This window comes from Anolis carolinensis, chromosome 2 (genome assembly GCF_035594765.1).
Source record: "Anolis carolinensis isolate JA03-04 chromosome 2, rAnoCar3.1.pri, whole genome shotgun sequence".
Lineage (NCBI taxonomy): Eukaryota > Metazoa > Chordata > Lepidosauria > Squamata > Dactyloidae > Anolis > Anolis carolinensis.
The window spans coordinates 24359159-24371407 of record NC_085842.1 but is presented as its reverse complement, the minus strand read 5'-3'; the positions used below and the strand labels follow the sequence as shown (position 1 = coordinate 24371407).

General features: G+C 42.0%; 1 protein-coding gene across 1 annotated transcript in view; it reads right to left on the bottom strand.

Annotated features, from left to right (window-relative positions):
* LOC100559320 (E3 ubiquitin-protein ligase TRIM7) overlaps window positions 1-12014 on the bottom strand; it is a 41804-nt gene extending 29790 nt beyond the window's left edge. Inside the window, exons 1-5 of the mRNA XM_062969316.1 lie at window positions 11642-12014; window positions 10345-10524; window positions 8216-8238; window positions 7609-7724; window positions 4712-5033 (exon numbers count right to left, since the gene is read on the bottom strand). Of these exons, the coding sequence (XP_062825386.1) occupies window positions 4712-5033; window positions 7609-7724; window positions 8216-8238; window positions 10345-10524; window positions 11642-11968 (968 nt within the window). The 5' untranslated portion in view covers window positions 11969-12014. The remainder of the gene's footprint in view (window positions 1-4711; window positions 5034-7608; window positions 7725-8215; window positions 8239-10344; window positions 10525-11641) is intronic.
* Between the last annotated feature and the right edge of the window lie 235 nt (window positions 12015-12249).

Here is a 12249-nt window from a genome sequence, read left to right as displayed (position 1 = left end):
ATTGTATGCCTCATGTTAGGGGTTGAACTTTGGCTTCATGTTAGGCTTTAAACTCTTGCAATTATATTAGGTGGGGGGCACTCTTTTGTTTTAGGCCTCATGTTGAGCTTTAAATCTTGTCATATTGGGAGGCGTCCACCTTGTTCTAGGCCTTGTGATCAGCTTTATAGCATTTGCCACTATATTAGGAAGCCTTCATTTGGAGGTCTCCATTTTGTTCCGACCTCATGTCGGGCTTCATACCTTTGAGCTGTTGTTGCCTCTGGAGGCGACTATTCTGGAGGGGACCATGTCATCTTCTCCTTATCTGTAAGGCTCTCCAGGTTCTGCCTGGTCAGGCTCATGGCCTAACAAACTAGAAGACATCAGATCTAGTCTGTTCTAGAAGCTGTGCAGTTATACTCTCTTGGCCTCAGAGCAAGGTATCGACACACTATTGGATGTATAAATCTTTATTATGTGGCCAACTGCCTTGTTTGAGGTGGGAGTCTTTGCTTTGCTCCGCAGGGGGTGCCATTTTCTACAGTGTTTGAGAGGAGGTGCCAGGTCCTGCTTGCTCAGGCTCATAGCCTGGCACGCATAGACTATGAGCCTGAGCAAGCAGGACCTAGCCCTCCTGAAAGGCACAGAAGTTAAGCAGTCAAACTCTCTCAGCCATAGGGTAAGATACACACACTCAGATTAAATTTAAATCTTCATTATATTACTTATATCCAATATAGTGAATATCCTGGCAGTGTCTTTTAGGGCTGTGATTTTGTCCTATGCCAAGCCTCATCCATTTGGGGGATTGCAATCCCAAAAACTGCATAATAAATCTCAGGACATGATTCAAAGCTTGAAAGAACAAGCATTTGATTCCTGCTCCTGCCAACATACCTGAAGCAAACAAGTTAGTCAAATGTGGGCTAGGCAAAACTACGGTTAGGTGGATCTGTAATTGGTAAAGCGAACGAACCCAAAGGGTGCTCACCAATGCGTCGTCTTCATCTTGGAAAGAAGTGACGAGTGGAGTGGCATCAGCAGGGTTCTGTCCTGGGCCCGGTTCTGTTCAACATCTTTATTAGACGAAGGGTTAGAAGGCACGATCATCAAGTTTGCAGACAACACCAAACTGGGAGGGATAGCCAAGACTCCAGAAGACAGGAGCAGAATTCAAAACTATCTTAACAGATTAGAGAGATGGGCCAAAACTAACAAAATGAAGTTCAACAGGGACAAATGCAAGATACTTCACTTCGGCAGAAAAAATGGAAATCAAAGATACAGAATGGGGGACGATGCCTGGCTTGACAACAGTACGTGTGAAAAAGATCTTGGAGTCCTCGTGGATAACAAGTTAAACATGAGCCTACAATGTGATGTGGTGGCAAAAAAGCCAATGGGATTCTGGCCTGCATCAATAGGGGAATAGCGTCTAGATCCAGGGAAGTCATGCTCCCCCTCTACTCTGCCTTGGTCAGACCACACCTGGAATACTGCGTCCAATTCTGGGCACCGCAATTTTTGAAGGGAGATGTTGACAAGCTGGAAAGCATCCAGAGGAGGGCAACTAAAATGATCAAGGGTCTGGAGAACAAGCCCTATGAGGAGCGGCTTAAAGAGCTGGGTATGTTTAGCCTGCAGAAGAGAAGGCTGAGAGGAGACATGATTGCCATGTACAAATATGTGAGGGGAAGTCATAGGGAGGAGGGAGCAAGCTTGTTTTCTGCTGCCCTGCAAACTAGGATGCGGAACAATGACTTCAAACTACAGGAAAGGAGATTCCACCTGAACATCAGGAAGAACTTCCTCACTGTGAGGGCTGTTCGGCAGTGGAACTCTCTGCCCCGGACTGTGGTGGAGGCTCCTTCTTTGGAGGCTTTTAAGCAGAGGCTGGATGGCCATCTGTCGGGGGTGCTTTAAATGAGATTTTCCTGCTTCTTGCAGGGGGTTGGACTGGATGGCCTGTGAGGTCTCTTCCAACTCTACGATTCTATGATTCTAAGGTCACCGTTAACAAACGAACCTGGAGGAGGAGAGCAGTCCTGTGAGGAAGCGATAATCAGGAGGAATTTTTCACAGGCGTTGGAGAAGGCTGGGGAAGGGTTAGGAGGGGGAAGAGCATTATAAAAGCATCTGAAGGTATATCAGGAAAATAGTGGTGTTATTTTCTTTCTCGTATGTGTAGTAGCAATAAAGCTGGCTATGTCCACCTGGAGTGTGAGTATTGGTTAATTGCTAGAAACTCCCAGCAGAAGCTGACAAAAACTTAAGTTGAATACACTTTATGATCTTTCCAGGTATATAACAACTGTGATAATTTGTGCTTGCTTTAAAAGTTTATATTTTAAGTTCTCCTAAACTATTAAGTAATTTTTGAATAATTAGGTACCAGATTAAAGGTATTTTATGTAGTTTCTAAAATTTTGATAATATGTATGGATTTTGATTTTTAGATATGCCAATTTAAAGTGTGTGTGTGTGTGTGTTTTCAACTCTTAAACATTTGAAAACATACATTAGAAGCACAATGGGGCAAGAAAGACTCATTGGATTTGCACTCCTGAGTGTCCAGTGAAGTTTATCGATGGAGCCTGATTTCTGCCAAAGTGTGTTGACACAGTTTTCAGGTGTTTCCAACAGATGTTGTGGTATTCTTTTGTAACTATAAATTACCAATTAACAGTCATTTTTAATTTTTTTAAGAGTTAAAACTTTGTAACTAAAATAGAAATTTGACTCAAAATCATTTAAATTATATGGTTCGTTCTATATTTTTATATAGACTTATTTAAGTCTATATAAAAATATAGAACGAACCATATAATTTAAATGATTTTGAGTTATGGAACTACTCTTCATGATTTGCTTTTAAAAAGTTTCAAACCCACCCCCCAATTTTTTCTGGCTACAGCCCTGGCCAGGGCTATATGGAGGGAGAAAGAGAGAAACATGTCAAGAGGAAGACGTGTCAAGCCAACCCTGGCCACCTGAAAACCAATGCCCTCCCTGCGAAAGAACATGTGGGTCAAGAATAGGGCTCCACAGTGACCTACATATCCACTGCCAAGACACTGCACTTGGAGGGCCATCATACTCGAACAAAGAGGGATCGCCTAAGTAAGTATGATTACAACAGGAATACATTTACCAAGAGACTGATGTGGCACATATACAGATGAGAACACAGGGACACGTGAGAGCTGCATAGCTATGAAAAAAACATCTATAAAAGAAGAGTCCAAATCCAACATCTCAGTTCTGATACATTTATTTATTTTTATGTCTCATTTCTTTCCATACAGAGATCCAAGCCTGCTTACAACAAAAAGGAATAAATGCTAATTAAAAACAACAGAAAGGCAGTAAAATATCAATATTAATTTAGTAAACATTAACAATTTATACCAGGCATTCTCAAACTATGCTCCACAGAGCACTTGGGGCTCCAAGAGTGATAGTGAGGAGCTCCATGTTGCTTCCTGCCTCCTCCCCTTTCCTCCTGCTCCTGCTCCTCCTCCTCCTCCAGCGACTACTTTGACCAGGGCTCACTTTGACCGGGGACTACTTTGACCAGGGCTCACTTTGACCATGGCCCACTTGACCGGGGACTACTTTGACCAGGGCCCATTTTGACCAGGGCCCACTTGACCGGGGCCCATTTTGACCAGGGCCCACTTGACCAGAGACTACTTTGACCAGGGCCCACTTGACCGGGGACTACTTTGACCAGGGCCCATTTTGACCAGGGCCCACTTGACCGGGGACTACTTTGACCAGGGCCCACTTGACTGGGGACTACTTTGACCAGGGCCCATTTTGACCAGGGCCCACTTGACCGGGGACTACTTTGACCAGGGCCCACTTGACCGGGGACTACTTTGACCAGGGCCCATTTTGACCAGGGCCCACTTGACCGGGGACTACTTTGACCAGGGCCCACTTGACCGGGGACTACTTTGACCAGGGCCCATTTTGACCAGGGCCCACTTGACCGGGGACTACTTTGACCAGGGCCCACTTGACTGGGGACTACTTTGACCAGGGCCCATTTGACCGGGGACTACTTTGACCAGGGCCCACTTGACCGGTTTCACACCCCTTCCCCTCGAATTTTTTTTCTGGCTATGGCCCTGGCACTAAGTGACCAGCACAGCCTGTATCAATAACATGTTTGTTGTTTAAGAAAATTTTTCAGGACCTGGCATTGTATATAACCATAACCTTAACGTATTATTGTGGTTTTAGCTTTTTTAACATAGCAAAAATGGCAGAGCTCAGCAAACAATACAGGCCATGAGGAAATGCCAGTGATTCTCAAGATGGACTTAAGCAGGTGCACTAAAACAGATAAACATACATTTGAATCTTTAACTCTTATTTTATGCCGACAATAATTATTTCTGCCTATTATTAAACCATTTCAGCCCTACCCTCTCCTGAAAGCTCTCAGGGTAGGTTATAGTCAATGTAACAATAATTTTGAAATTAGAAAAAAAGAGTTGTGAAATAGGATTGTCTGCTGTAAGGAAAAATTTTGTCCTACATGTAAAAGAATGGTTGGACAGAGACTGCAGAGAGTGGGACTTCCGAGATTGCATCGACCTGGGTTCTCATTTCACCATCAAGAAAGCCCATCTGGCCTGCAGCGTTTTTCAGATACCCTTGGACCTCTTTGGTCTTTTCACTCAGGGACAGAACAGAGCAACAAGGGAGACTGATATCAGGCTAACTACCTATCCACTTGCCCATAGCCCACATCCGTTCCTTAGGACCAATGGAAACATGGTCTTTTCCTCTCACAGACTTGGTGGCCACCTCCACAGGCCAGATTCCCTCCCTTCCCTTAACAAATCCCTCAGCATAAACATGGGTTGTAACGCCCTTCCGCCTGAACACATACATGGGATTGCTGAATTTCTCAAGATTATCACGTAGGTCTTGGGGCTCAGTTCCATGTTTCACACTTTTACGACCATCAGACTGGGCGAGGAAGGAACAAGCTGGGTATGCCGTCACAACAACTGGTCCTGGCAGAGGCAGAGAGAGAGCTGAAGGAAAGCAAAGAGAAGCAACAGGAGCTGAATAACTGGCACATAAAATATTATCACAGAAATCACACATGATATCACCCCAGAAGAGAGTTGCTGGGTTGAAAAGAGCTTCTATTACTTTCAAGCTCATATGAAAGAGACAAATTTAGCAGAATTGTTTTTTGTCACCTGGTTGTGCAACAAGCAATAACTGCTGAAATTCCATCTTCTATACAACCATTAATTGGAGAAGATTCCCCTCCCACTTTGCACCGTGGTAATCCTCCATTTTAGGGGTGAAGGGGGATTATGGAAACAACTTGTCATGTGAACTGAAGGATAAGCATTATCTTCAGGTGCATCTACATTGCAGAATTAATGCAGTGTGACACCACTTTAACTGCCATGGCTCAATGCTATGGAGATATGGGAGTTGTAGTTTGATGAGATATCAGCATCTTTGACAGAGAAGGCTAAAGGCCTTGTCAAATGACAGCTCCCATCTTTCTAGAGTATCGAGCCATGGTGGCAACTAAAGTGGTATCAAACTGGATCAATTCTTCAGTGTATATGCACATCTCAAAGCACACATTTCATTCAGTTTATATGATTATTTTATTTGCAGTCATCTCTCCACTTTAGTGGATTTCACACTCACAGTTTTAATTATTCACAAGTTTGAAATGCCTCCCCAAACTTTCAAACTTGGAGCAGCCAAGTCTCAGGAAGTGAGTGAAGGCACTATTTGAGAGGCAAACAGGCTGCGTGTTTCAGTTTCGTTCAATTAACATCCTTCCTTTTCACGATGAAACAGACACTTGTGCCATGCAGGTAAGAGGAGGAGCTGCCCCTGCATACTATTTGACTTACTCTTTGGATCTATCTCTCTATGTGTAGTGGAAAAAAAGGGAAGTACTGGGCAAACAGAAACACACAGCAAAGTGGAAGAAGAACAAGGAACTGGCTACACCCATGCCAAACAAAACACATATCTAGGCACCACATGATCTTGTTTGGAAAAATATCAGTTCACAATATAGTAGAGAACTCAAGTAAAAGATTAATAGCACATTTACCAAATATTTGTTTTTTATATTTGAAAATTTTTCCAAGATTGAGGAGGGATGCCTAAACCATGATAATTTATCCTCTATCATAGATGCTGATCAACATCAGAGATGTTCCCTGAGTGATCTATACTGGACTAGTGGAATTGAATTCATGTGATATAGCATCATATGTGAACAATCAGACTTTTTTGAATGTTATTATTTCTAAATGTTGACACATCCTGGAAGGAAGAAAAAGAAAAAAAATTGTGGTCCTCCAGGTGTGTTGGACTTTAGCTCAAAGATTCCTGACCACTGAACAAGCTGGCTAGGAATTCTGAGAGTTGGAGTCCAAAACACCTGGAGGGCCACAAGTCTGACCTAGGGGCACACCTCAGTTAACAAAACCCTGAGAAAGAAGCTTCTATTGACAAAAGTATGTCAGCTTGGCGACCTCTTTTCATGTCAATGTGTTGTCGAAGGCTTTCATGGCCGGGATCACAGGGTTGTTGTATGTTTTCCGGGCTGTATGGCCATGTTCCAGAAGTATTCTCTCCTGACGTTTCACCCACATCTATGGCAGGCATCCTCAGAGGTTGTGAGGATACCTGCCATAGATGTGGGTGAAACGTTAGGAGAGAATACTTCTGGAACATGGCCATACAGCCTGGAAAACATACAACAACCCTCTTTTCATGTCATCTCTGTTTAGCTAGAAATTTTCTAGCAGGAGCCCTAGAAAGAAGACAATGGAGAGGTGGGAAAACCCAAGTTTTGGTGACAGGTTGGAACAGAACCATGTCTACAGTGAAAATACAATAAACCTTGAACTGAAAAGAATGAGATTGTACTACATTGCTGTGTATGCCTGCCTATAATAGGCAGGACGAATAACAACTACCTTGAGAAACTCTGTTCATACACAGAGGAAGAGGAAAGCAAGGAAGCCTTCCTCACCGAACTCTTCCCAGTGTGTTACAAAACATTTAACTATCATTTTGGCTACCCATGTGGAGATCACAAGGAATGATCAAAGGAAAAAGCAATCCCCGATCAATTTTGTAAAACGCCTTCAAGTGGGTTCTAGAAGGCTCAAAATATTTTCATTTACTGGTGGAAGATGTACTTAACTTGTCTGTTCTTTATTTATATCCCACTAATGACTTGTCATAGCATGTTGAATGTTTCTTTTCTCTTTTGTGTGTGTGTGTGTGTGCTGTAGAAACCAATCTCTGTTCTTTCCATGTTGTTTCTGTCTCTGGCACAAATTTTTTTCTTAAAGAAGTAACATTCAGAAACACATATAAACTAGCTGTGCGATCTGAGCATGTGAGTCACTATCACCGTTCTTACTTGCCCCTAACTCAAATTGTCTCAAAACTAAACTCTGGTGGAAAAAAAGTGGTGCCTGAGCCATGGAGAAAGAAGCCCCACTGCTTCTGTCCCAAGCTGTGATGAGAACACAACAAAAACTTGAGTTTCCCACATTCCCTTTTGGGCCAATACAGCAAACAGCATAACTGCTAACAGGCAGATTCCTTTACCTAGGTTCTTCATATTAGTGGTTAGATTGGGATTTTTATCAGAAAACTCCTGGATCTTCCATTTCAGCTCTGGAGAGAAAGCCCCTGGCTTCTCAAATGTTTTCTTCTTCTCACTCCTAGTGGAGAAAAACACAGTTAATCCTTTGCAGGGATCCTGTTTAGAATTTCTAATTGGGGCCAAAAAAAAAAGGAATTTAAAGGAAGAAGAAAACTCCCAAAGTTTCAGCAGTACACATTGTGGAGGTTTTTATTCCCTCAACTTGGATACTAAACTCCAAAGCTAGACACTAGAGGACCAAAAGAACAGAAAGACTGCATCTGTTCCTTTGGTCCTCTTTTGGTAGTATGTTCATCTGTGGCCTGTTGGATGCTTCCATTGGAGGGTGAGAGGATCGTGGTGTCTATATATATATATGCATTATATCCAACATTAGGAAACACTAATAGAAATGACTAAGACCTCTTCCACACTTCCCAGTTTTTGATCCCCGATTATTTGCCTTGAACTGGATTATATGAGTCTACACTGCCAGATAATCTGTATAAACAGATAGTCTGGGATTAGATCCTGGGACACAGGGCAGTGTGGAAAGAGCCTAGGACTCACCTCTGTAGAAGGCTCTTTTCATCCTAGAGAGGACAGAGAAAAAGAAAAGGAACATAATTACTGACATGATCCATTATTTTCCAAATGAGAAGGCAGTCTGTTTTTTTCCCAAGGGACACCTCTACACTGAAAATGGGCAATAGAGAAAGTGAAATTGAGAAGAAAGTGATACTAACTGTCCCTGGGATTTGTGTTATGCTGAGGTGCTTGAAACTCCCTTGAACTAGAGCAATAGGGGCCTCTAGTAGGGATTTCTAACAACTTCAGAAAGCTAAAAATTCCTGGATTACATAGAAGAGGGCTGTAGTACTTAAGGTGGTATTCAAGCATTATCATTGTGTAGTATGTATGCACATTAAGCCAAGGTAGCAACAGAAAACCAGCTGTGTCATTTTAACTTAATGGTCACATTGCAAAACGAAAACATATCAGTCTTGTAGAGCAACATTTTCTCTTTCAGATTCAGGTAGACTCTTTTCATATACAGCAGAGTCCCACTTATCCAAGCCTCTCTTATGCAAGCCTCTGGATTATCCAATGCATTTTTGTAGTCAACGTTTTCAATACATAGTGATATTTTGGTGCTAAATTCATAAATACAGTAATTACTACAGAGCATTAATGTGTAATGAACTACTTTTTCTGTCAAATTTGTTGTATAATATGATGTTTTGGTGCTTAATTTGTAAAATCATAACCTATTTTGATGTTTAATAGGCTTTTCCTTAATCCCTCCTTATTATCCAAGTTATTCGCTTATCCAACATTCTGCCGGCCCGTTTATGTTGGATAAGTGAGACTCTACTGTAATTGGCTTTGAACTTCAGTAGACGGTCATTTGTGCCGAAAGTGCCAATTTTGGAGATCTTGCAGGATGGTTATAGATGCAAATTGTATTATGTCCAGCACAAGCATAATGCTTAGTCAAAATTTCAAGTCCATATCTTCATTTGCATGGAAATTGTTGCAGTCTGAATATTGGTCAAAATTTGTTGCAACACATTTTTATGCACACTTTGAGTCAACTTGTTTGGCTGGCTTTTGCATCCATAATGTTAAAATTAATTTCATTGGAATCAACAGGAAAAAAAAACTGTACAGGATTTCAGTTTATTAGCCATTCTTATACATTTAGTTTCAATTTTATTAGGTAAAGGTAAAGGTTTTCCCCTGACGTTAAGTCCAGTCGTGACCGACTCTGGGGGTTGGTGCTCATCTCTATTTCTAAGCCGAAGAGCCGGCGTTGTCGGTAGACACCTCCAAGGTCATGTGGCCGGCATGTCTGCATGGAGTGCCGTTAATTCAATTTTATTAGACCTCCCAAAAAGGCATTTTGCTAAATGTCATGCGCACGCTGACTGACCTCTAATTTTGGGAAACTTAGTTTAACACTTGACGGGCACTACAGGTAAAATTTGAACAAAATTGGAGACATGATGATGGGAAGGTTTAGACCCCTTGGCATGAAATGACCCTGAAGATAGTATTTGATACTGATTCTAAGCATCAATTTTTAGGGGAAACATCAGTTTTGCAGTGAATCAGCTGTAGGTGTTGGCCTATATTTGAAAAGAGCAATCTAAAGTGCTGAACCCTATCTCTCAAACAGGTTCAGCACCTACAATAGTTCAGCTAAAGTTTAGATTTAAACTCAAGAGTGGATTCACTAACTTCAGAACCATCAACCTTCCCAGCCAGCCCCTATAAGACACCCACTAAAGACGAAGCCAGAAAATGACCGTAACGCCTAAGCACTTATTCAAAAGGATAATCTTCCAGGTGTTTTGAATGTCAGTTCCCAGAATTCCTGACCAATAGTCCAAGTGCCTGGAGCTTTTGAGAGCTTCAGTCCAAAACACGTGGTGAACCAAAGTGTGGGAACTGCTGAGGTGGAACCACATTGGAGAAAACAGTTTGCTTAGACTTACAAGGTGTATATGAAATGAAAATTAGTTCAATGTTTGCATTTTGTTCCCATATTCAAAATATCTCAATATATGTAAATAAAAATGTTACAATACTTCTGATACCAAACAATTTCAGAAATAGCAAGGATTCTGAACCCATATACAAAATCTTTGTGTCCCCTTTCATTGGCAAGCTGCTACGTTTGTTTTGGCCACTCTTACCAGCAGGAGTTCATCTTGTATCTTGTTCATCCCCCGGAAGGCATTTAGCAGAGAAGAACGTGTGTGGACATTTGTCTTTCTTCCAATCCAATGTTCCATCCTTTCAATAATCTGGATCTTATATGAGTACTCTTGTATGAGCTCTCCTAAGATTTTTTTCTTCCCTGCATTTTCCTGGTTCTGCAGTAAACAGAAGAAAAAGGAAGTAAACGAGTCTCAGATTAGAATTGGGTTGCGGGGATGAAAATATAGAAAGGACTCTTGGCACTTTGATAGTACAGTGTTGGACTACAAAATAGAACTATAAAACACGTTGCAAGCTTGGATCTACAATTTAACCCCAACTGCAGCCAGTACCAATTTCCAATGGGGGTGCCCCTCAAAAAATGTCACATAATGGGCTCATTTACACTGCAAAATGGATGCAATTTGATAGATACCACTTTAACTGCTGTGGCTTAAAGCTACGGAATCCTTGATGAGGCAACAGCATTCTTTGGCAGAGAAGGCACAAATTTTAAACTTACGTCTTGTGTTTAATCTTTGTTCTATGTATTTTAATCTGTATTTTGTAGACATGTGTTTTAATATTTTTGTTTTATACAATGTTTTAGATCACTATGTGTTTTTAGAAATGTTGTAACCCACCTTGAGAAGAGGGTAAGAAATAATACTAATACTAATAATAGAATCATAGAATAATAGAGTTAGAAGAGACCTCATGGGCCATCCAGTCCAACCCCATGCCAAGAAGCAGGAAATCACATTCAAAACACCCCCGACAGATGGCCATCCAGCCTCTGCTTAAAAGCCTCCAAAGAAGGAGCCTCCACCACACTCTGGGGCAGAGAGTTCCACTGCTGAACTGCTCTCACAGTGAGGAAGTTCTTCCTAATGTTCAGGTGGAATCTCCTTTCCTGTAGTTTGAAGCAATTGTTCTGCGTTCCAGTCTCAGGGTAGCAGAAAACAAGCTTGCTGCCTCCTCCCTGACTTCCCCTCAGATATTTATATGTGGCTATCATGTCTCCTCTCAGCCTTCTCTTCTGCAGGCTAAACATGCCCAGTTCTTTAAGCCGCTCCTCATAGGGCTTGTTCTCCAGACCCTTGATCATTTTAGTTGCCCTCCTCTGGACACATTCCAGCTTGTCAACATCTCCCTTCAATTGCGGTGCCCAGAATAGGAAAACGCGTAAAACTACAAACCCCAGATTTCATAGCATTTGGCCAAAGGACTTCCCAGAAAGCTTCCCCAGGTATTCCCTTCTCTCATCAAACCTAACAAGTTGTTTTTTTTTACCTTGCAGTCTTGAAAACCTTTCCATAGAGAGATAACTCTAAAATCATGCTGCTCCTTGGATCTGCCATACTCCACATAGATGGTAACTACTACCGGTAGGACAATGTTGGCCAGCTGCGTATTTGTTGTTATCTTCCTTTGCAGAACCTTTTCCCTGCAGAAAGAGCAGGAGGCATCCGAATTGCCTGACTTCTCCCAGCACTGAGTCAGGCAGGATCTGCAGAAGCTGTGCCCACATTCAATGGTCACAGGATCCTTGAAATAATCCAAACAGATCGAAGAAGTGGCTTCCTCGCTGAGATCCTGAACAACAGAAGCAGCGGCCATGGCTGAGTTAAATGAGTTTTCACTTCCTGAAAGAGCATTTCCGGTAAATGATTCACTCTGCACAAGGGCATCCGCCTGCCTTAAGGAGGAAATAAGTTGGAGGAACACTTTCAAAATAGCATTAATTTGTAAAATCAAGGAACCGGGGATTAAGTAAAATTGCAATCATTTTTATTCATGCATTTCTGTATTGGGAATAGACAATTTTCCACTCACTGGGAGGGAGGGAAAGAGGGAAAGATAGAGTCCACAGGCCACTGAGTGGTAGGGAGGCAGCCAGC